The sequence below is a fragment of the Alexandromys fortis genome, unplaced genomic scaffold, assembly GCF_014885135.2.
Source record: "Alexandromys fortis isolate MF-2015 unplaced genomic scaffold, M_Fortis_MF-2015_v1.1 scaffold_46, whole genome shotgun sequence".
Lineage (NCBI taxonomy): Eukaryota > Metazoa > Chordata > Mammalia > Rodentia > Cricetidae > Alexandromys > Alexandromys fortis.
This window is the reverse complement of record NW_026067919.1, coordinates 10367562-10390146: the sequence shown is the minus strand read 5'-3', so window position 1 is coordinate 10390146 and position 22585 is coordinate 10367562. Positions and strand designations below refer to the sequence as shown.

The 22585-nt window shown below is 49.7% G+C and overlaps 1 protein-coding gene across 1 annotated transcript; it reads left to right on the top strand.

Annotated features, from left to right (window-relative positions):
* The first annotated feature begins 9131 nt into the window (after window positions 1–9131).
* On the top strand, window positions 9132–22371 carry Gdf10 (growth differentiation factor 10). Its single transcript, XM_050140675.1, has 3 exons — window positions 9132–10182; window positions 18356–19284; window positions 21434–22371. The coding sequence occupies exons 1-3, from the start codon at window positions 9237–9239 to the stop codon at window positions 21623–21625; spliced, it is 2067 nt and encodes a 688-aa protein (XP_049996632.1). The 5' UTR covers window positions 9132–9236; the 3' UTR covers window positions 21626–22371.
* The last annotated feature ends 214 nt before the right edge of the window (window positions 22372–22585 follow it).

Genomic DNA, 22585 nt, shown 5'->3' with positions numbered 1-22585 from the left:
TTCAGGAAGCTGAGGCAATTCCTGGTGAGTGTCTCAGTGGGGAGCTGACTCCAGGAACCCTTGGGGAAAGAGGTAAGACAGAATGGGGCAGCTGTGGGGGCACAGCTGGTCAGGGCAGAGTGTCCACTGCAGCCCATCTTTTCTTCAGATTGGGATAATTTGCTTGCATGACAGACAATTCTATACTATCTAGGAATGGCTCTTCCAGAATTCTGCCTGCCCCCTCCCCCCCCATAAAACTTCCCAGGAGGTTATAAGAATGGATTTAGTTGACTTCTAGAGGGAGGCCTTACCCTCTCTAAGGAACAGATGGAGGATGGGTATGGGAAAAGGGGGAGAGAGGGAGAAGAAGAGGGAAGGGGAACAGGGATTGGTACAAAATAAATATATATATATAATTATTAAAAATGGATTCCATCCCCTGGAAATCAGCTCAGGATAATGCAAACTCACTACTTCTCTGCTCTATCCTATTCTAGATCCTTCTCTATCTCAGACAGTTCTTCCTCTGCTCAGGGTGGGGATTACCTGGAAGGAAAGCCCAGTCTTACCCCTGGGCACCATCACACACTACTCAAACTGTGACCGCTGCTCTCCCTTGTTTGCCATGGGAACCTGGCAGGAAAATCACCTGGCCTGGCGAAGACTCTGAAGTCCCAACAGCAAACCTAAGACTCCAGCCAGCATGAATCACCAGCCCTTCCAGGGTAGAAGCAACCTAACCAGATTACCCTTCTACCAAGTGCTCCATGTGCTCAGCCAGGGACAGGGCCAGCTTAGGGACTAGCATTTATCTCCTTGCTGGCTGTCTGGACACTGAGATGTGGCGGAACCAGAGCAGTCTGGGTTACTGGATACCTACGCTGTCGCTCTCATTTCTGACATCGCGGCTCCGTGCACACATCCTCTATGGCTGCCAACAGAAGCTGGGCAGTGCAGCTGATCAAGGCCTTCTCTCCTGTCAATTCCTGAGTGACCCTCTGGTAGCCGTTGACATATAATGCAAAGATCCTTTCTTTTCCTGTCACTCCTTCATGCTTGCCCCTCTGCCTTGTTCCCCAGGCCTCTTTTTCTTGTGCATCTCAGTCTCTGTTGTTCAATCTGCCATTACCACTGCTTGTAAGTCCATCTATATCCTTAGCTCAGGTCACTTTTCTTTCCACACGGACCACCCCCAAAATCTACTCATAAGCCCCCCGCATTGTTCTTTCAGTACCGCCCCTGCTGGAGAGGGGTGCACAACTAAAGTCCATTTTCAGTTTGAAACAATGAACTACCCATCCATGAAGCACGCACAAATACTGTCCTTCCCCATCAGCTGATCATAACAGGCCTCCATGCAGCCATAACTGTGAACAAGAAGAGCAGCATGGTTCACAGCAGGAGGGCGGTGTGAAGGTCTGGGCGCCCTGGTAGAGTGAAGCAACTCTATGCTGTCCCTTGCAACTGTGACTATTGCCACTATGCTCTGCCCAGCCTTGGCTGGACCACATCCTTCTTCCATGAATTATTACTGGGCTTCCCCAGGCCTGTGATGTAGTACATGCAGAGAACACAGCTCATGACAAGCATTTCTGGTTGCACCGCTGCCGTATGTCCCATGCCTGGCCTGATGTGGTTGGTTTTGTGTCTTTCAAAGAAGATGAAGTCCTCTGCTGCAGATGGCTGGGCCTTGCTTCAAACCCTTGCTCTCCCTGGGCTCTGCCATAAATCCCAGATGGTGTCTTTCCTCCACGCAAAACCCAGGGTTTAAGGCTTGATAATGCACAAGCAACAAGGCTCCTTGTTCTTCATTCAGTCTAGAAAGACTGTAGAGCCCTTTTCTGCTCTCAGGCCAAGCCGAAGTCTCAGGACAGACTTCTGTGATTCTCTGGAAAGGGTATCCCTAAGGGTGGATTTTGTAACCTACCAAGAGTTGTTCTTGGAGATAAGAAAAGAAAGATACAATAATGTATTCTCTGCACTGGAAGAGATGGCCCAACATGTTGGGGACACTAGCCATCTAATCGCCTCACTAACGTGGCAAGCCCCTAATCTCTATGAAGCACGTGTTCCTTACCAGACACTCCAAAGTACTTGCCATTTCTTAGTGACTCAGGTTGTCATGGGCAAAGACAAAATACTCAGTAGAATGTTCACAGGTCATAAATCCATTTGGCCCATCATGCCAGAGATGGCCATTAGCGAGGCCCTAGAGGATGAAATGCATATACTAGTAACTGTGTTCTGATACCAGGTCCATGTACAGGCAAGTGCTCACCACTGAGCTATATCCCTGCCATACCTATGCGAAGGACAGCTGCTTCTTAGTCCTTCTGGAATGGGATTAAATAGATATGGTGACCAACAGAAAGACTTCCATGCTATTTTCCCCGGGACCAATCTACCTAAGCTGAGATGCCGTATCTAGTGCGCTTGATGAAACTGAGGCTATCATCACTGCACCTGGTTGCATTTAGATTCTCCCACTGTGGTTCTCTGCGGGGTTTCTATAAGAATCAGACTAAGGAATGAGGTGTTGAGAAAACCAGTGGCATCTTAGCTGCATACTTCATGTTCCAAAGGGTGGAGCCAGTTCCCTGCTGCCCCTGGGTTTTTATCACCGATTTTAATTCATTGATCTGGCTGAAGCAGAGCGAGAGAGCAATTTCAAAGGCTGCCTCTTGGCCTCCTCTCATATAGGAACTCTTACATACCGCCCCCACCACCGCAAAGCTTCGACTTGCCTCCCTGTGGCACGGGCTCTTACCCTACAGGCCAAGAAACCAGTACCAAGTTCTGGCCTCTGCCAAGGATTCTTATTCCAATTATCCATCTGAGGTCTGAGGAAATGGCTATGGAAGAGACCCTGGGGCTCAATAAGCCGACTGTGAATAAACACCCATTTATCTAAAACTTCACCCTAACAGGATGGTGCTAGGGGTACCTTGGTGTTCACGAGAACTTGGTCTCTATGCCACTCCATCCTTGAAGTGCCCAGGTGTTCCCCTCTGTTCAGCTGCTACTTGACTATACGACCACAGGTCCCTTCTAATGAGAGAGCTCATTATAACCTTTGCCTGCTAAGTGCTGCTGCTGCCTCCAGGAGCCTGGCCTCATCTTCACCCACTGTGCTCCAGGACCAAAAGCTGGCTCATCTGACGGTGAGCAAAGGAACGTAGCTTCTGTTGGTGCAGCTGCCCTCTGCCTCATTCATTCACCTCTGGTTTTTTTTTAGCTTATTTTTGACTGCATAAATGGAGCAATACTCCCGTTGGCTGCACAGCAATGTGTTCCCCAGAGATTCCGCATTTTTATTAAGTATCTCCATACCTCTGTGTGAGCGAAGAGCCCTGGTGGTACTCTACTGCTCCACTTATTCTGGTGGTTGCATCTGCCTTGCCTGGGACGGGTAAGTACCCCGTGGCTTTGGGATCCTTTCATTCTGTAGTAACGTTCAGTAATAAGAGCTCCCACCCTGCTTCCACCTGCCGGCTACGGCTATCATTGTGCTTCTCATACCACACATCTCTCTCCCGGGGATCCTATGTCACTTTTCTATGGGCAGAGTCTCCTGGGACCTTCAGTGGTTCTGTGCCCTTCTGGACCATTTCAAACCTAGCACATTCATTTGTCTGCACCTTTATTCTGTGCCTCTTTTGTCTATTGTGGCAATATTGGGCATTTATGCTTTTACTGCAGACCATTGCTTTTTCTAAGCTTCCAAGAGCCAACCCCTAAGCGTCTCAGCCCCATTCATGAGACCCTGTCCGTAGTATAAACCATGCATCACAAGAGAGCGAGCCTGTGTTAATCCACACCTCCTTCTAAATCTATCACCCATCCTCCATCCAGTACATCCAGTACCATTATGATCGGTCCCATAATGTGCTCCTATGTCCTGGTATATGTGAACCGTTCTACCACGGCTTCTCCTGTGGTGGGCCCAGACCTTCCAAGGACAGGCTATGAGGCAACATGATCTTATGTTTCCCCAGGCAGTCAGAAGACAGGTCTAAGTAGGTCACGCGAGGAACACATGCCACAGTCACATCTCCGAAGAAAAGAGTATGGTCTTCATGGGCCACAGCATTCACAGAAGTATAGAGTTTTGAGATTCCTTAAGAAAGTGGACCAACCACAATGCGCCAACTCTCAAGAAACATCCCCCTCCCCCCTAGCAGGCAGGTCTCTGACTTTGGTACAACAAAGTAAACTCTGGAACCCTGTCACCCTCCTATTTAAAACCTGCTCCAATCCTTGACTGTATCATCTGCAAGGGCTGGGAGTTTATGTACTTAACTGTGAGACCTTCGGATGCCCTGTGTTGAGGTTAGATCAGCCCTTTGTCTTTCATGATCTCTCTCTTGCCATGTGTCCAGGGCCCTCAGCAGAGCCTGGCACAGTCTTCTAAGTTACTCTTTCTTCCTGGATCTGAGAGGTAGGTAGGCGTAGGTGTCTGCCATCCTTACTATCTGCACCAGGTCCAGCACGTGGCATAGGCCTTATGCCCTCAGAGTCCACATCCTCAGGTCATCCCTGGCACTAAGACAGAAACGACCATATAGAGAATTTAGGAGGGTGCTTGGGGCGAGGGTGGTGCACATCTGCCCAGAGCTAGGAGAACCAGTCTTGACCAGAAAGAAGAGCCTGCCGTGATGAGCTATGACAGCTACGACTCCTGGAGCATTGTGGCAGCCAGAGCTGTTTAGGGCCCTCCAGCCTGCATCTGCCTGCTGTACTTGGCTGACCCCAGGAGAACAAACAAGGCCAGGAGGGGGAACGGGGCAACGTGCTTCTGTCAGTTCACTGACAGTTCCTGCAGAAGGACTCTGCTCTGAACCCTGAGCGGACAACAGTTGGAGCAGACGGCAATTGCCTGTCGGTTAGGGGTCTGAGAGTCAGGGAGAGTCAGATGTGTATGGCGGCACCCCCTGAAGTCACCTGAAAGCAGCCAGAGAGTGGAGCTGGGAGGGACTGAGAGAAGCAATGTGGCCTCTCTGAATTCTGCGGCGTGAGAGGACAGACAGGAGGAGATGGGAAAAGGTTCAACTAAGACATACAGGAAAGATGGCGAGGGCCTGAACACCAAGCAGAGGGCAGAGGCTTTGTCTATCTCAGAGAGGACCATCAGAGGTTTTGAGGAAGACTGGGGGATGTAAGGAGGCTACACAACCCCAAAGGAGTTGCGATTTCCAAAGTGTCCCTTTGGCTGCGTCTGCAGTAGACTCCTCTTAGTTAGCTGGCCCGAGCCAACTCAAACACATCCCCACCCCCACCACCCCCTTCTCCAAATCGGCTCCTTCAGATTGTCACTCCCCACAGGGCTGCATTCATGCATCCGTTCTAAATAGTCCCACTGTTCAGCTTTAACGAGAAGTAATACCAATGCCCATGTTTGCTCAGAGAGCACCATATTTCATCAAACCAGAGCCCATGCAGGCTCAGATTACTGTCCGAGACAATGTTCTGTAATCCTGGTTTATTCACATGTCACGGGTATTTTAGCAAAACAGAAATGAATGGCCCTCACCACCCTAGGAAGTACGGGGAGAGCTGGGATCCCGCCCAGGGGAAGTCGTGCTTTCCCTGGCCACAGTTCTCAGAGAGGCCGACTCTGATCCTCTTGGTTTTTCCTGACTTTCAGAAAGAGAGTGTGGGCTGAGGAGGAATCACAGACAGGGTAGTTATTTCCCCATAAAATGTGAACTCCACGGATGAGTTTTGCCAGAGCAAAAATAAAATCTGTCATTGATTATAAAGTCCTTTGTGCTTGTTACTTCACAGATTTATTACACTCTGGCCTGGCAGCCTGGAGAGGCCCTGAGATTCTTGTCTCTAGCGCCCCACAGCTCATACCCCAAAAGGGGACAGGGACTTGTTGGCATTTCCTTTGTCCTCCAAGGGCCAACCGCTTTGGAAATTTAGATGAAGAGCCGTGAATCATGCCACAGACACACAGATAACAACAGCTCCTTCGACAGGGCTAACACTTGCTAGCCAAGGAAACATCTCCCTTCCCTTTTAGCTTTTAGCAGAGTGCAAACAAAAGTGATTCCTCTGCAGAGCCTCTCACCAAACGTCCCAGACCCACTCTGAATGTGCGCTAGCCTCTTTCAAACCCACCGCAGAAGGAGCAGCAATAACGCCGGCAAAGCAATCTCCGATTGTCTCTTTTTAGACCTTACCCATAAACTCACAATGTTCTGCTCATGCTGCTGTTAAGAAATAGAAGCCCAGAGAAAGTGATCCAGGTGCTTAAAGTCTCCCACAGCTAGGCAGTGGTGGAGATGGGACGTGAGCCGAGTCCTAAATGACCTCATAGGGCCATATGGATGCTGCCACTTCCCAGACCGGGTTGACATGAAGCCACAGCCACAGCACACAGTCCTGGAGGTGAAACGGGGTGGCTACCAGACTTCCAGGATTTAGAGGGGACATGGGGCTTTCCCAGAGCAACAGAGCTGGTTAGAACCACAAGCTGACTCAGTCACAGAAGAACTGGATAGTACAGGGAGAACTTTTCGTTTGACATCTACCTGGGGAATGATTTTAGAGAAACCTAATAGTTCCTGTTTCTTAGAGCTATCAGTTTGCTACACTGGGGTGTGGGACTTCCAATCACAGGGTTCCTTACTTCTTACTTCCTGTTTTGTGAGTTGAAGGCAACCTCCCTTCCCCAGAATGTATGGCTTAGAGGAAGGGAGACTGAGGTCCCCTCAACTTCTACCCTATCTCTAGAAAGAACACTCTTCATCCCAGCCCATCAGGCCAAGAGCCTGATCTTAACAGAATGGTCCCCGGGAGCAGGACGACTGTGTGGGAAGCTGTGGAAGTAGGGGACTGGAAGATTTAGATCCATAGTCAGCCGTCAGCATTCTTATTATTCTGAGCTGCAGCCCGAGCTATTAAAAACAAAACATGTTCATTGGCAAGCTCCACAATTAGCCTCATTTCCACGCTCCAGCCCTGTTCAGCACGAGCTGCCTTTGCACAGATTGCTTCTTGTCTGCGCTGTGCTGTTTGGAGGGCTGTTCTGGGAGCTAGCGAGGATGTGACCCAGTGGTAATCTGAATTGCTTCACCAAACACATTTTTATCCCATCATCTCGGCCACATGAAAGGGGGCCACAGTGCTCCAGTGCTCAAAACTTTACAATCCCGCTGTTCGGCAATAAAATGAGGCAAGAAATATTAGCCGTCCCTGGCTGATGCCTTAATTCTTTCGGAACAATGTCGAAGAATCTGTACCCTACAGGTTTTAGTGCCTGCTAAAGCCTGACCCTTGAGCTGGCTTGAATGAAGCCAGAATGAGTTAAGGAGGGCGAGGAGGCTTTAATGGACAAGGATCCGAATAGCCCAGCTTGTGCGGCCTCCTGCAGAGTCACCCTCCTTTTCACAGGCCTCGATTGTGTTTAGCCCCAGCAGAGACAAAACTACCCCTGAGCAGAGGCTACCCCCAGCTGGCACAGGTCAGAGGCATTCTGGGGGAGAAGAGAAAAGGGGGGCAAGGGGAAGTGAGAGGCACATGGAAAAGGAGGGAAATGAGGTGGGGGAAGGACACTTGTAAGGAAAGATGGCCCAGGCCATTCATCTGGAGAGATCCCGCTACGGTGCTGGGTCTTGATAGCCTCTCATCTTCAGGCAAACCACTTTGGGAAAACAGCACAAATGGGACCTATATACGAATGGGAAGTTGATCACACTGTGCATTAATTTTCAAAATAATATTTATTTATAGACATGATAAATTCTAACCTATGCACTTCTAAAAAGCACAAGTCTCAGAGCTCCGGGTTGGATGAACTCTAATGTGACAGAGATTTTTTTTTAAAACTGTAAGTGGGTTGCGTTATACACTGGGAGAAACTTTTTTCCAGGAAACTTTCAAGGATTGCATTGTGATCCTCCCATGAAAAGTAATTATTTTGGTTCCCAGAGCCCAAAGCCACCAGATAAGAGGAATATTTGGGTTCACAATTGTGCAGATTATTGCCATGCAAGACAGAGGGTGTCCATGAGCTGGATTTATAGAAGAACATGGGTTTGGAGGGTCCTGTCTGTCCCTCTAAAGCAGTGGTTCTCAACTTGTTGGTCACAATCCCTTTGGGCAAATGATCTTCTCACAGGAGTCACGTAAGACCGCTGGAAAATATAGATATTTACATTGCAAGTCATAACAGTAACAAAACTACAGTTTTAGTTGGGTCATCACAACCTGGGAAACTGTATTAAAGGGTCGCAACGTTAGGAAGGTTGAGAACCACTTTAGACTTAAGGATTCCTTAATATTTAGGGCTCTGGACTCCTTTCTCAGTCTGCTGAATTCTATGGACCCCATCCCTAAAGAGCGTTTTCAAATGTACAAAATGAAATACCCAGGCTAATAAAAGGAAATCAACAGCCCTGTAATTATAAAAAAAATTAAAAGCAACTCAGCAGCTTAATAACATATGAACATGCTATTACATATTGTTTGTTCATGTTACATGTTGAACATAATAACTATTCCATTTCATTAACTCTCTAATTACAATAATTTTGATGTAGTTTAAGCAAAAAGTTTGCTTTGGAAAATAACTGAGTAGTGTCGATCTGTGAAAAAGCCATACTTCTAGCACTGTGATTGGTTGCTTGTTTGCATACCATTAGAAACTAAGTTTCTGCTAAGTTTCAGTTAAAGTTAGTGACAACGTCTGCCAGATTTTCCCCCACTTGGACCTCTAATTCTATCTGTGGGGAAGTAACTTTGCTGGGGTGAAGCACCTTTGGGGCCCTTCTGCCCCACGGGGCTAAGCTGACTAGCAGGGGTCAGGGGCGACCTATGCTAGCACTTTACGAAGAATTCTTTTTGAGAAAACCGTGAACTTTTTCTCTTCCCTCTCTGATGCTTTGAAATTTTTTATAAAGTAAATTGAAAGCATGCCCTTTTCTTTTTTAGCAACCCTGTCCGAAGATTTATAAGGACCTTTGATGTATTTCTTCAACAACCGGAATCACTGTTGCCAAATAAAGGGTCGGTTAATCGGATAACTCTAATTTTGTATTTTGATCAAGCTCTTGCTTTCCACTGCCCGAGTTAGGTCGGTTGAGCCTTGGAGCCACACACACCCCTTTTGTTGTTAAATCCCAGAGCTCCTGTTCCCAAAGGCTGCACCTTTGCATTTTGAGCACACACTGGCTCAGAGACAGCTAGGCACATATCCCCTCTGGGGTCCTCATGGGGGAGCTGTCACCTTCCAACCACATAGCCATAGCATGTCTTTGCAGGGGCAACCCCGCAGGCGGCCCCCCTTCCGAAGGCTGCCCAGCCCCCGCGACGCCCGGGCTCAGCTGCAGGCAGCGACACTCCGGAGCCGGCCACGGGGTTGGGTCTCCGGCTCTCGGCGGGGGAGCAGGGAGCGCGCTCGCCCACGCCCACGGCCCCCACACTCGCAATCGCACACCCCGGTGCGCGCATTCCCGCACACCAGAGCTCAGGCACAACACACCGGGGCCACAGACGGGTTCTCGGCGGTTGCGAGTGGGGACACAACCGAATTCCCCTCCGAAGGCGCCCTCGGCCACCCCGCCCCGCCCCGCCCCTCGAACTCGCCAGTCCGGGCGCCGCTCCGTGGGTTGCAAAGTTTGCATCGTGAGGCAATCAAGGGAGCGCGCCGGCCGGGCTCGGCTGGGCTCCACGAGGCTCCGGACAGCTGTGACCGCTGGTCCCGCGGCGTGGATGCACTGCGCTCAGCGCTGCCGCCGAGAGCCAATCCCACTACCTCGAGTCGGGTCACAGGGGCTGTCCGCGTCCCACGCGGACCCTCCAACCTTAGGCGAGGTGCGCAGCCAACCCTGAGCCTTCCCTGTCTGTCCTCCTGGACTCAGACCCTTCACCACCATCACTCAGCCATGGCTTCTCGTCCTGCTCGGATCAGTTTGGGGTCCCAACTGCTGCCTATGGTGCCTCTGCTCCTCTTGCTGCTGCAGGGCGCAGGCTGCGGCCACAGGGGCCCATCATTGTCCTCACTGCCCTTGGCAGCCGACGGTCTGCAGAGGGAAAAGGACCCCCAGCAGTCACCTGGGGAAGCAGCAACTGCGCTGGGTCCAGGCGCCCAGGATATGGTCGCTGTCCACATGCTCAGGCTTTATGAAAAGTACAACCGACGGGGCGCTCGACCAGGAGGAGGCAACACGGTCCGAAGTTTCCGTGCCAGGCTGGGTAAGTAGAGGCTACATCGGGACCCAGTCCTCCTTATACGTAGAGTTCTCTTATCTATCCCCTCTATTTCTTTACGGCTCCGCTTCCCCCCTCCTATCTTGTACTGACTTTTATTTCATCCTTTCACTGACAATCCATTCTGTTCTCTGTACCTGACTAGAGCTTGCAGTGGGGACCAAAGTGGCATTGGGGGCAGACCTCCTGGCCCTGGAAACTTCCACAGTTGCTGGACAAAGGTCAGCATATACAGAAGGCTTTAGGCACAGAGTGGAGACAGACATAGACTGGAGGACAATCCGTGGTGTTAAGTTGTGTTGACACTTGCTGTATGAGAGAGGAGCATGGTTGGCATGTTACAAGGCAGTGCTTGTGCAGGTACCAAACGCTAGACCCAGGTAGGAAGCATGATTGGGATGACAAGGAAACAATGTGCTCTCTGAAGGGCCTGCGTTCCCATGACTTCAGAAGACAGGTTTTAAGCAAGGTCCAGAAGCACCTTGTCCCTCTCCTGGGCCATGCTCCACGTCTCTACTCTCCACACCAAGGTTTGGGTTTGGCGGATGCTCCCTTCCTACCCTCTTCTTAGAGAAGGTCACTCTGAGCTCCAGTCCACTGATTTCGGGTTAAGCAGCCCTTGCCAGCTCAGGCCTAAAGGCAGAGGAAGTGCAGCCTAGGAAGCAGGTGGTGAGAAGACCCTGGTTGTCATAGTGACTGCTCAGAGTTTCAGAATGCTGTTCCAGAAAATGTGGGCAGGGGTCTTTTGCGGTTGTCTGAGAGGAGACTGTTCCCCGGGGAGAAATCCTGCAGCTGGCAGTCTTTTCTCCCAAGAGTGGTAGGAATGAACCGCAGCCACGTTTGAGGTGGAACAATGTAGGTTCAGAGCATGTGTCCCACCTGGATTCAGGGCCCTGGTGACATTGTGACTTCAGATTCAGACATAACACCGGTGAGGGATCGACTCTCACAAAGAGGCACATCCTCTGTCATGCTAACCAGGCCAGTGTCCCTCTGGCTTCCCCCGTACCTTTTGTTCAATACCCGGAGTTCATTTCTGGAGAAACATTATTAAGTTAAGTCACTTAAGAAGCATTTGGCCTGATTGAGTTAATTCCCTGAAACTGTGTGGACTTGTTTGTACTCTATAAAATGGGTAGTGTGTGGTAGTATCCCCCTTCATGGTTGAAGCTAAATGGCGTGAAGTAAGAACATCAGTTCTGAGCCCTTGGCTGGACTGGGTGGTGTTGCACGTTGTAACTCCGGGAACAAAAAGCACTGTGATGAGCACTTTGTGCACCTCTAGGCTTGAACTTGACCTTTGTTGCCCTTTTTGTCCTTGAAGTCTTGAAGTGGAGGGATAAAGGTCGCCAAGGTCACCACTGCAATAAGAAGCGGGCATGCCCACTGGTTACAAGTTCTGTCTGTTTTCACCAATCAGAGGAAATACTTCCTAGTACAAATAGCGGTGGACATTTTAACCCGACAGATGGCTGGGAAACTACACCTTAAATCCAGCACCCTCATTTTACAGAGAAGGACAGAAGGACAGGACAGGGGAGGAAGTTATTGTACGTGTCAGACACTAATAGCTGTTCTCACTGCCACGTACCACCGCAGTCTCTCCATCAGAATGAAGCCCAGAGTCTGGGAACAGAGCATCAGGGTGTAACAGACTGACATGTTTAAGAAGTCATAGTCCTAGTCTAGTCCTGAAGGGTCTGAAAATACCTCTTATTTGGATTCCTTATACACTAGAGAGTTAACTAAAGAGCTAAAGAAGTTCCAACTTTCCAGGCCACTGGCTGTGCGCCACGGCACATATCACTTGCCTGTTCTGGGCATCATTTCTTGTGTGCACACAGAGGGGGTGACCACTGAATAGAAGGTAGATTTGTGCCTGGCACAGAGTCGGAGCCTGTTTCTTGTGCCTTGCCTTGACTCATCTAAATTGTTCCACCCCTCGTCTCAGACGTTCCTGTCTCTTGTCGAAAGGTCCATCTGTGGGGTGTTGTGAGCAGGGCACAGACTCCTTGCCACAGCCTCCCAGGTAAGCACATCCTGCCAGACAGCAAATGCACCCACTCCCAGAAGCTGTTACAGCCGCTTCTCCCTCCTCTGCAGCAAGGCCCCGGGCTCTGAGCATGCGCTACCATCCTGATCCAGGTTCTGTGATCCAGCCACAGGACTGCACTTCTCATGACTAAGAGTTTCTTTCCACTTTTAAACTGTGACTCCGCTCCTGATTAATAACATTCTTTTCAAGGAGCTCAGATATGGCAAGGACTTTGAGCAGTTCTTGGTATGTGCTCGTTTGCAATTTATTAGCTCTTAACTGTGATTCCACCAGCTTTCCTTGTACCCTTCCACTCCCCTCTCCCGATGTGCAGTTTGTTCCCCTGTAGTCTGCATCTGTGGAGGAAAAGCCTTTGAGTTGGCTCTAAATTCAGGTTAGACCGCCGTTTACCTCCATGCTCCCAATGAGTGATTTGTGTTTAATTCCAAGCTGGACCCCTACCAATGTGATACCAAGCTAGTTTTCTTCATCTCCCAGACATTCCCAGCTGTCAAAACTGCCAAGTCAAGCTGATTTCATTCTCGGGTGAAGTATCCCAATTCTGTTACTGTAGAGAATTGCCAAAAGTCGAGTAGCTCATGGAGGAAAAATATATTTACCTAGCTCTCGTTCCGAGACTGGAAGGCTAACCATCATGGTGGTGGCTCTGGTGGAAAACCCTGGAGTTACATCATAGTGTCACGGATGCATTGTGGCTGGAAAACTTGTGAGAAGGGCTGGTCATGAGGCAAGACAGAGAAGCAGAAAGCAGGAAGAACGGGTAGCCTTTAGCCAGGTGTAACAGCCCCTCTCTTGGGAACTAAGTGAAATCTAAAGGGAGACATATCTCAAGTGACTAACATTTACCCATTAGGTGCCACCCTTAAAGGTTTCAGTACCTTTTAATATTGCTACCCTGGAGACTCAATGCCCTGCATTTGCAGAATCCAAAACATAGCATCCGCTTTTCCTAAGCATTTCACTTGGAGGACATAAAGATGCACAGAGTGATGGACTTGCCCAAAATAGCTCAGGACCTGGGGAGGACCCAAAGGCTAGTGCAGTGGAATGGGGGTGTTAGTGTAACAGTAGCTGGGGTGTTCTGCGGGATCCCTAAGGGTAGCACTGACGGGGAGGGGCCAGTGAGGTCTTCACAGACAGAAAGACCTTAGTGTGTTGATGGGCGGGTTGAATGCAGAGGGGAGACAGTCCATTGTGTGTTGGGGCTGTTGAGCATTTGGTTAGGAGAAAACTATGGAGGCAAATAAGTAGAATGCAGCCAATCCCTGAGGACCTTGATTTTAACTGCTGACAATGCAACAATGTACCGTGTGTGTGTGTGTGTACACGGGGGAGGGGGTAGATAGAGAGGAAGGGGAGGGGTGGGGAAAAATGAGAGAAGACAGGCTGTTTTTTTAAACACAGTAACAAATGATAAGTTACTCTTACCACACATCCTGATACAACCAGCGTTAAAATAATATTTTGCAGACTCAGTTCAGCCCTGCACTAACAATGCACATATGCCTACAGACCGTGCACATAACCACTAACCTAATGGGGCTGCGTTTTCTGCATGCAGGTATTCCCATCTGCAGCTCTCCTTGAGATCGCTGCAGTTCTTCCCCTGGAAAAGACCTCGTCCTATAGGTTTTGCTGAGGTTCTTTAATTAGCGGGGACATTAATCTTCATATCCTATAGGTGACGCTTTTGGAGCTTGCATGGGACATCAAGGATTGACAATTCTAGGATAACTGTTATAGTCAAGACCAGGAGAGAAGGAAGCCACGGTGAGGCAGATGCAGCATCTAAAAAGACTACAGTGACTGAGGTTGGTGTGAAGCCAGAAGGGGGCAGGAAAGAGAATTTTCTGCCAGTGTTGGAAGGGTTGGATGACTAGTTCAGCCTCCTACTCAGAAAGACCCATGAAACAGATGCTCAGCGCAGGCCCAGCCCCCTTCTCCTCTGCCGCTAAGGGGCTGGCTCTCTGCTTCCTACCTCCAGCTCGCATAGAAGTTTGCATCGTCACAATGGCATGCCTGCTCTGCTGTCCCTGGTGACTGTTCCAGGGACGATGAGGAAAAGGTGGCTGGAATCCTGTTCGTATGGGACAGAGCCCTCTGTGTGAGTTGCCATCAGAGTACTGTCCCATTCCCGTCACCAGGGTGAAGCTGAGTGTTCTGCTAAGAGGTTGCAACTCTGCGAATCCCAAAGATCCACAGATATTATATTGTTTACGTAAAAACAGTTCTTTTTTTCTGGGAAATACAGAAATCAAAATTACCTATTTTTTTTCTTACAGCGGGTGCTATTTGTTTATACACTCTTGGACACACCATGACAATAGAGCACACGGGAGAGCAAAGGGCATGTGTTTCAGGTGAGATCCACCTGGGGTCACACCTTATATCTGCCTTTTGGCTGCTATAAGACATCAGGCTAGTTACCTGCTCTTTCTGGCATACCAAGAACTCCCCTTCCAGAGCCTGCTCTGGCCCCACTCCTTCCTGTTTTCTCAGGGTGCAGGGTGCAGGAACCCATCATTCCTACCTGCTTCTGAGCAGCAGCAGCCACCAGGTCTTGTGCTAGTATCCAGAGTTACAGAATGAAGTACAGCCAGCAAAGCCTCTTAGGGTGTGTGTTCTGGAGGGATATGCAATAATAAATACACGTCAGGATATTATGAGTGACGAGAAGACAAAGTCAGGGTGTAGAATGCGAGTGGCTCTTCAGCCATAAAGCCAAAAGGGGAAACCGTATGAGGTAGAGATCTGGAAGAGGCCTAGGTGACCAGGAAGCCATGGAGGCAGATGAAGAACCATGCCTGTCATGTACCTCTCATCGGAAGGCCAGGAGAATGGGACCTGGGGTGGGGAGGACAGCTGTAACTGGGGAGGTTGGCAGGACGTTCAAGTGGGACCCGAGTAAAGAACGGAGTATTTAGGTGTCAAAGGCCTGACTGGGAGCTGTATGCAATTTATATATCCCCATAATATGGTACCTTGTTTAGAGTGCTCTGCAAAGCCGTAATGTGATCGGCCCCAAGGATAACTGTGATCATTACCATTCTGTGTTCCCAAGAGGCTTTCAAGCACCTTCACCTGCCTTTGCCGGGACTCCAAGCAGCCTGTCACTTAGCAAGCACAGACCTTTTGCAAATGTTTATTGGGAAACTGAATGGATAACTGAAGGACAAGAGGAGGGAAGCAGTCTTCTCATTGGCTGCGAGAGAGGAGCCACGGTGCTCTAGTGTGGTATACAGGACAGAGGGACTTTGCTTGTTTTCTCCTCGGTGCCCTGTGCTCCACTTAACTGGAAACATCAGAGATACCTCCATTCGCAGTCACAGCCTGGAGCTTCTGTATTGCATGCATAGACTGCCCCCCAACTCTGGGCTCGGGGGTGACCCATCTGGACCTTAGCATCTCCCGCCAGGAAGCATCTTTTTGAGAAAGTTGTCTAGTGAGCAGTGAGCTCCCTCTACCTAGATGCATTCAATTCAAGTGTAGTCGAATCTTTCCTTTTCACCTGGCCTCTGGAGGCTCCTCCCACTCTGGACCAATGAGCAGGATAATTGATTAAGAAACACCTGAACTAGATAACAGATAAACAAAAGCTGCCAAGTCAGATGTTATAGAGACCAAGTAGTGTGTGAACACGTTTGAGTTTGCATAGGAAACCCTTGCTCTGCCATCCTTGATTCTTTACAAAGGAAGTACTTTTGTGGGCACCCCCTGTGCCAAGCATATGGCATGTGCCATTTCTTTAGTCCTGCAAGGATCACACAGGCTGAGTGTTCTAGTCTTCCTAGGAGACTAATGAAAAAATAAGGCTTAGAGTATGATGCTCACCTCTAAGGCCGAGAGCTTGTCTTCTAGGGTGTTTGCAGCTTAGAGGTGTGTGCTGCATAGTGAGCTTCCCTCTACACGCATCAGTGGTTGGGAGGCAGAAGGTGGCACAGGCTATCCCATCGATATCTACATGCATGCTGTACAGGATCCCCAGTCTGCGGCCAAGAGCAGGGACACCTCCCTGCAGCTTCCAGCTATGAAGTTCTGCACGTTCACACACCTCCCCTAAGGTGAGTGAGCTCCAGCTTCCCCCATAGTCATAACTCCAAGATGTGCCAGTTAGGATATGGGCCTCCGAGTCATGACACTCAAAGCCACAGAGTTCTGGGAGGCCAGGTTTTAAGTCCTCAGGACCCAGCATCGCTTCACATACGGGGCACGTGCCAAGTGCATAGGGACCGGTAAGGAACATCTTCAGTCTCTCCTCAGCCCACTGTAGGTGTTTCTCCACTTCTTTATACTTTGTGGGGTCTCTTAAGGGAGCTTGAATATTCTCGATAGAATCGTAACTCTATGATTCCTTCCCAATAGAAACAAAATACTGAGCCAGTGGGTGGGTTTTTGAGAATTTTTTTTAAAAATTATTATTACCTTCGGTTTATGTGTGAGTGTATATGTACATACTCAAGAAAACCAGAGAGGGGCATCAAATCCTCTGGAAGTTAAGTTACAGAGAGCTGTGAGCTATTGTGTAGGTACTGGGAATAGAACCCGGGTCCTCTACAAGAGCAGCATGTGCACTTAACTACTGAGTACCTTTCTGGTCCTAAGCCAATGGTTCTTGAAAAACAATCCCAGCTCATCCTCTGGATACAGGTGTTATATAAACTGACCTGTCTCTTGGAGAGTGTAATCTCCCCTGTGCCGGTACACACACCCTGGGCTTATGAGCTCTGAGTCTTTTCCTGCTGTATTAAGCAGACAGGCCTTCTACTGGAGGAGGAGCAGGAGGAGGAGGACGAGGAGGAGGAGGAGGACGAGGAGGAGGAGCAAGTCCACCCAGCCACTTTGGTCTCCTTCTAGTCTGTGTATCCCAAGACTTTTTCTCCTTGTGAATCCTAGACCTCCTTCTTGTAGAGAGTTTGCATTGCTGCCAGGACTGGGGCTGCAGGTGGCCCTGGGGAACACCTGGTAGAACCAGGAGCAGACAGGGCTTCTTCCGGCTGCTCCTGGAAAGCAGAAGTTTACTACACACACACACACACACACACACACACACGACTGCTAAATGTGCCTCACCCTCCTGTGCGTGGGTCTCCAGACAGCAGTGTGAACCTTGGAGTGGAGGGACCTACTGAAACCTCCATATTACTATCTTGTTGAAAGAACAGTTTTTGTTTGTTTTGTTCAAGATAAGATCTCTCTGTGTAGCTCTGGGTATCCTGGAACTCTGTATATTACTTTGTAGCCTGGAACTCACTCTGTAGCCTCAAACTCACAGAGATCCACCTACCTCTGCCTCCCAAGTGCTGGGATTCAAGGCGTACACCACTATGCTCGGCTGTGTGTGTGTGTGTGTGTGTGTGTGTGTATGTATACATACAAATACATACACTTGTATACACACACATACCAAGGGGGAATAAATAGGGGTGAGGGCACTAGTCCTGCCCCACCTCAGTTGAGGGAGCACGGCAGCTTTCAGTGCCACACACACACATACAAGTCCTAGGACAGAACCCAACAAGAATTAACTACATTATCTTAGAAGGTCCTAAGGCTGCAGCGAAAAATAATAAAGATCTCCTTATTTCACCTCATCTGGAAGAACTATCACATTTAACAGAAGTTACCTTTAAAAAACTACATAGTACAGAGTGCTGGGCAAATACTGAACCAGCTGCCTTGAGGCAGGTCTTGGATCTAACCCAAACCATCACAAGCTCTTAATGAAGGTGTCAGTGACACGGCTTTGTTCTTTGAAAGCCAATGGGAGGTGAGGAGAGACCATCAGGAGCTTTAGTGTCTTATAGACTTGATAGTTGCCCTCTCTTTCCCTCCCTCCCCTTTTTCTCTCTCTGCCTCCTGGTTTTATCTTCATTTCTCAGTGAAATGGTGACAATTCCTTACCTTTGGATCTCAACTGTGCAAGTTTATTGAGGATAATAAAGGAAGCTCTCAGGCCTGCAGTGTAAGGCCTGCAGGAGCTGAGGAAAGGGAAGTGAGTCTGGCTTGGAAGTACTGGGTCGGTGGGAATTGTACCACTACCCCAAGAACAGGGTGCTCTTCAAGAGAAAATCTAACAGGCTATGGTCTGTCTTTCTCTTGCAGAAGTGGTCAACCAGAAGCCTGTGTATTTCTTTAATTTGACATCCATGCAAGACTCGGAAATGATCCTCACAGCCACCTTCCACTTCTACTCAGAACCCCCACGGTGGCCCCGGGCACGTGAGGCATTATGCAAGCCGCGAGCCAAGAATGCATCTTGCCGCTTCCTGACCCCAGGTCCACCAGCACGCTTGCACCTAATCTTCCGCAGCCTCTCACAGAACACGGCCACGCAGGGGCTGCTCCGCGGGGCCATGGTTCTGGCACCTCCGCCACGGGGCCTGTGGCAGGCTAAGGATATCTCATCGATGGTCAAGGCTGCCCGAAGAGATGGAGAGCTGCTCCTCTCTGCCCAGTTGGATTCTGGGGAGAAGGACCCTGGGATACCCAGGCCCAGCCCCCACATGCCCTATATCCTTGTCTATGCCAATGACCTGGCCATCTCAGAGCCCAACAGTGTGGCAGTGACGCTGCAGAGATACGACCCCTTTCCAGCTGGAGACCTGGAACCTCGCACTGCCCCCAACAGCTCAGCGGACCCCCGCGTGCGCCGGGCAGCTCAGGTCTCTGGACCCCTGCAGGACAATGAACTGCCAGGATTGGACGAGAGACCAGCGCCTGCCCTGCACGCCCACCACTACCACAAGCATGACTTCTGGCCCAGCCCCTTCCGGGCACTGAAACCCCGCACCGGGCGCAAAGACCGCAAAAAGAAGGACCAGGATACGTTCACCACCTCCTCACAGGTGCTGGACTTTGATGAGAAGACGATGCAGAAAGCCAGGAGGAGGCAGTGGGATGAGCCACGGGTCTGTTCCCGAAGGTACCTGAAGGTGGACTTTGCAGACATCGGGTGGAATGAATGGATCATCTCGCCGAAATCCTTCGACGCCTACTACTGTGCTGGGGCCTGTGAGTTCCCCATGCCCAAGGTACCACTCTGTGTTCTGATATTGTCTCATCCTAACTTGGCTCTGTCCTGTTGGCCATCTTTCTGTTTGCCCGACCTGTTTCATCATTTGCAAAATGGAGATGATATATCTCCTGTCTGCAGAGGCCGGAATAGACAGAGGTGCCCCACCAACTGTTAGGGTTGATTTGCTTTGGAGGTGCTTTTTTTAAGTGTTGGCTTTGTTTTGTTGTTGTTGTTTGTTTGTTTCCTGAGACAGTCTCTCAGGCTGACTTCAGTCCTCCTGGTTAGCCCCCCATCTTCTGGGACTAGAGACATGTATCACTCACTAATACCTTTCTTTGAATTGGAATCTTTAAAGCAAGGCATCACTTCCTAGAAGCAAGGAAAAGGACATTCCCAGAGAGCAGACATCCTCAGAGATTTAGTCAGTGCTGCCTCCCTGTGGACAAGTCAGGTATCCAACGTTCCCTCCTGACCAAGGCTCTCCTACCTGTTCTAGTCTGAAGCAGGAGCATTGATCCTGGTGATCGGGCTGCTTTGGGTGTCAGTGGCTCTCCCAGTGGGCTCCCCTACTGCTCTGAGTGTCAGTGGATCCCCTGGTTTGTCCCACCCAACAGCCAAGCCACCCTTCCCAGTGCACAGAAGTCTGAAAGATACACAGTCCTGGACTGTTTCACCTTCCTGGCACTGAATTTTCACCTTCCCCCAGGCTGGGTTAACTCCATCCGTCATCCTGAGGCCTGAGCGGTGGTAGGCTGCCCACATCCTCCCTCAGCACCTGTTGGGACTAATGAGTCCTGGCCTTCAGCTGCTCTTCCCTCCTAGAACCTTACTAGAAGCTGTGCCTAGCTTAGAGGATCAGAGGATGGGATTTTCACCTGATGGCCATTGACTACAGTGTATTTAAGCCTCCATGGTGCTATTAAAGGGGGGCTTTTGGTATCAGTGTTTAAAGGTCTGCGTGTCGGTCTGTCTCTGCGTCTGTGTTCTCAACCTCCAGCCCCTTGCCCCAAAGCTCGCGAACTGGGGTCTAGCGCATAGAGCGCAGACCGGGGCCACGGTGTGCAGCAAGTACCCACTGCAGCAGTTTCCCCTGCTTCGTTAACTCTGCAGACTCCTCTGTGGTCTGTCTTCCAAGAAAGAAGGTCGGTGTATAAATTCAATCTGAACCTCGATAAACAGACCAAGTGGGAAATCCCAGGTCCAGATATGAGCCATATAATCTGTCTGGAATTAAGGGCCTTCTCCTCCGTGCACATACAAGAGAGGATGGGAGACAGCTGGTGAAGAGAGGTGCTCTGCTAAATGGCTTCACAAGGGCCCAGGACAGATGTGGCCTTGCAGCTACTGAATTACCAGGCTGGCTTGCTGCGTCCCCTTTCAGTACTTTCAGAACTGACTGAACCCCACACGTGTAGTCGGTCTTGCCCTTCCCTTGCTGCCTCCCCTCTATGCACCACACACACGCACACGCACACGCACACGCACACGCACACACACACACACACACACACACACGGCTTCTTGCTAGCCACAGCTCTCATCAGCCAGTCAAGAACTGAAGCCTATTACCTGGCCGGCTGTGTTCATCTTTTCAGAAGTGGCCCCAGTTTCTAAGCCAGGCCACTTTCTGAGGCATCTCTACTGTGTGTCTTAGTCATTTGACTATCTGGTTGTCATTTGGTATCTGTTTCAGTAAAATGAAGGTCACACTGTCCATATAAATTAATAAGGTGTCAAGATGCGACAATGTCCTAGTGCTGATGTCACCCCAAGTCCAGCACGTATTGCAATGCCTGTCTGCAGCCCTTGCTGCACTAAGCGCATCATTTTAGTTTCGGCCACGGTTGCTCTGGACCTGTGGCTGCTGGCTGAAGTGTGGTTCTAGGCCTGCGAACCCTTCCTTCCAGCTCAGCTCCAGGTGCTCCTAGGAAGGTGACATGCAGGCGCCCCCAAGTGGTCAGTTTCGAGCAGCAGTTGTGACACCCCTTTTAGACTAGTAAAAGTGGGCACCTAGGGGCACCAGGACTGAGGCTGTGGCTGATTTCAGAGGAAACATGTATCTGGCTCCGGGCAGAAGCCTTTTCTTCCAGGCCACCCGTTGCATGGCCTTATTGAAGAAACGGCGGTAAGCCCTTTTCTCTGAGCTGTCTTTTCTCATCTTGCAGATTGTCCGCCCATCCAATCATGCCACCATCCAGAGCATTGTCAGAGCTGTGGGGATTGTCCCTGGCATCCCAGAGCCATGCTGTGTTCCAGACAAGATGAACTCCCTCGGAGTCCTTTTCCTGGATGAGAACCGGAATGTGGTTCTGAAGGTGTACCCCAATATGTCTGTAGAGACCTGTGCCTGTCGGTAAGACGGCTTCAAGGTGGAAGACAGTCCGGCGTCATCCGGGCCCTGCAGAGTGGCATTTCTGGAGGCAGGACCTGACTCGGGGCAGCTGCAGGTGCTAGAAAGAGCTTGTAGGCAACCCTGCTGGGACCTAGAAAGATCTGTACACAGTGCCATTGTTCTTCAGTTTCCCTTAGCTCCGTAAAGACTCTGAGTTCCTGGAAGGAGCCTGGAATCAACTATGGACTGAAGCTTGCCCATCAGCCCTACCCACATTTTCCAAGGCCTGGACATATCATGTGATGTGTCCACAATGTCGACTCTGTGCATTCATCATCTCATAACCCGGAAAGACTATGCAAACCGTGGGGCGCTCACCCCTATAGCAGGTCAAGTACTCATTCTACAACCCTCAGGCTACATACTAGAAACAGGGCCTAAATCTTGGCATGAACGTGTGTTTTCTCTTACATTTTCACTTTTATACATGCAATATGCACATGCAATCAAGATCGGTCTCTTCCTTTAATATATGTATTCTTTATTTTAAAACAAAAAGGAGAGAGTTGACCCCCAACCCCCACAGAGGTAATAGTACAGGTTAGATATGGGCTGTTTGAACATGCATACGGAAATAACACATACAGTAATATGTTGGAATACTAAAAAATAACCAAGATTTTATATTTTTGTAAATTATACTTTGTATACTGTAGATTGTGAGTGTTCTGTGTTTTTATGGAAAGCTAATAAATTAAAGGTACAGTGATATCTGGAAAACGGAATGTTTCCCATTCCAAAATAGCAATTGTTCCCTTATCCGTTCTGTAAATCCCTACCATGCCTTAACATCAAAATGGGTCAGGGTTCCAAGATGGTAGAGTCACCTTCCTAGAGTTTCCTCACATCCCTAGCCCTGTGATTGGTGGATGTCTGTGGCAGCCTTTGTCTTGAGTGACAAGCACAGGTCTTTTAGTGGAAGCAA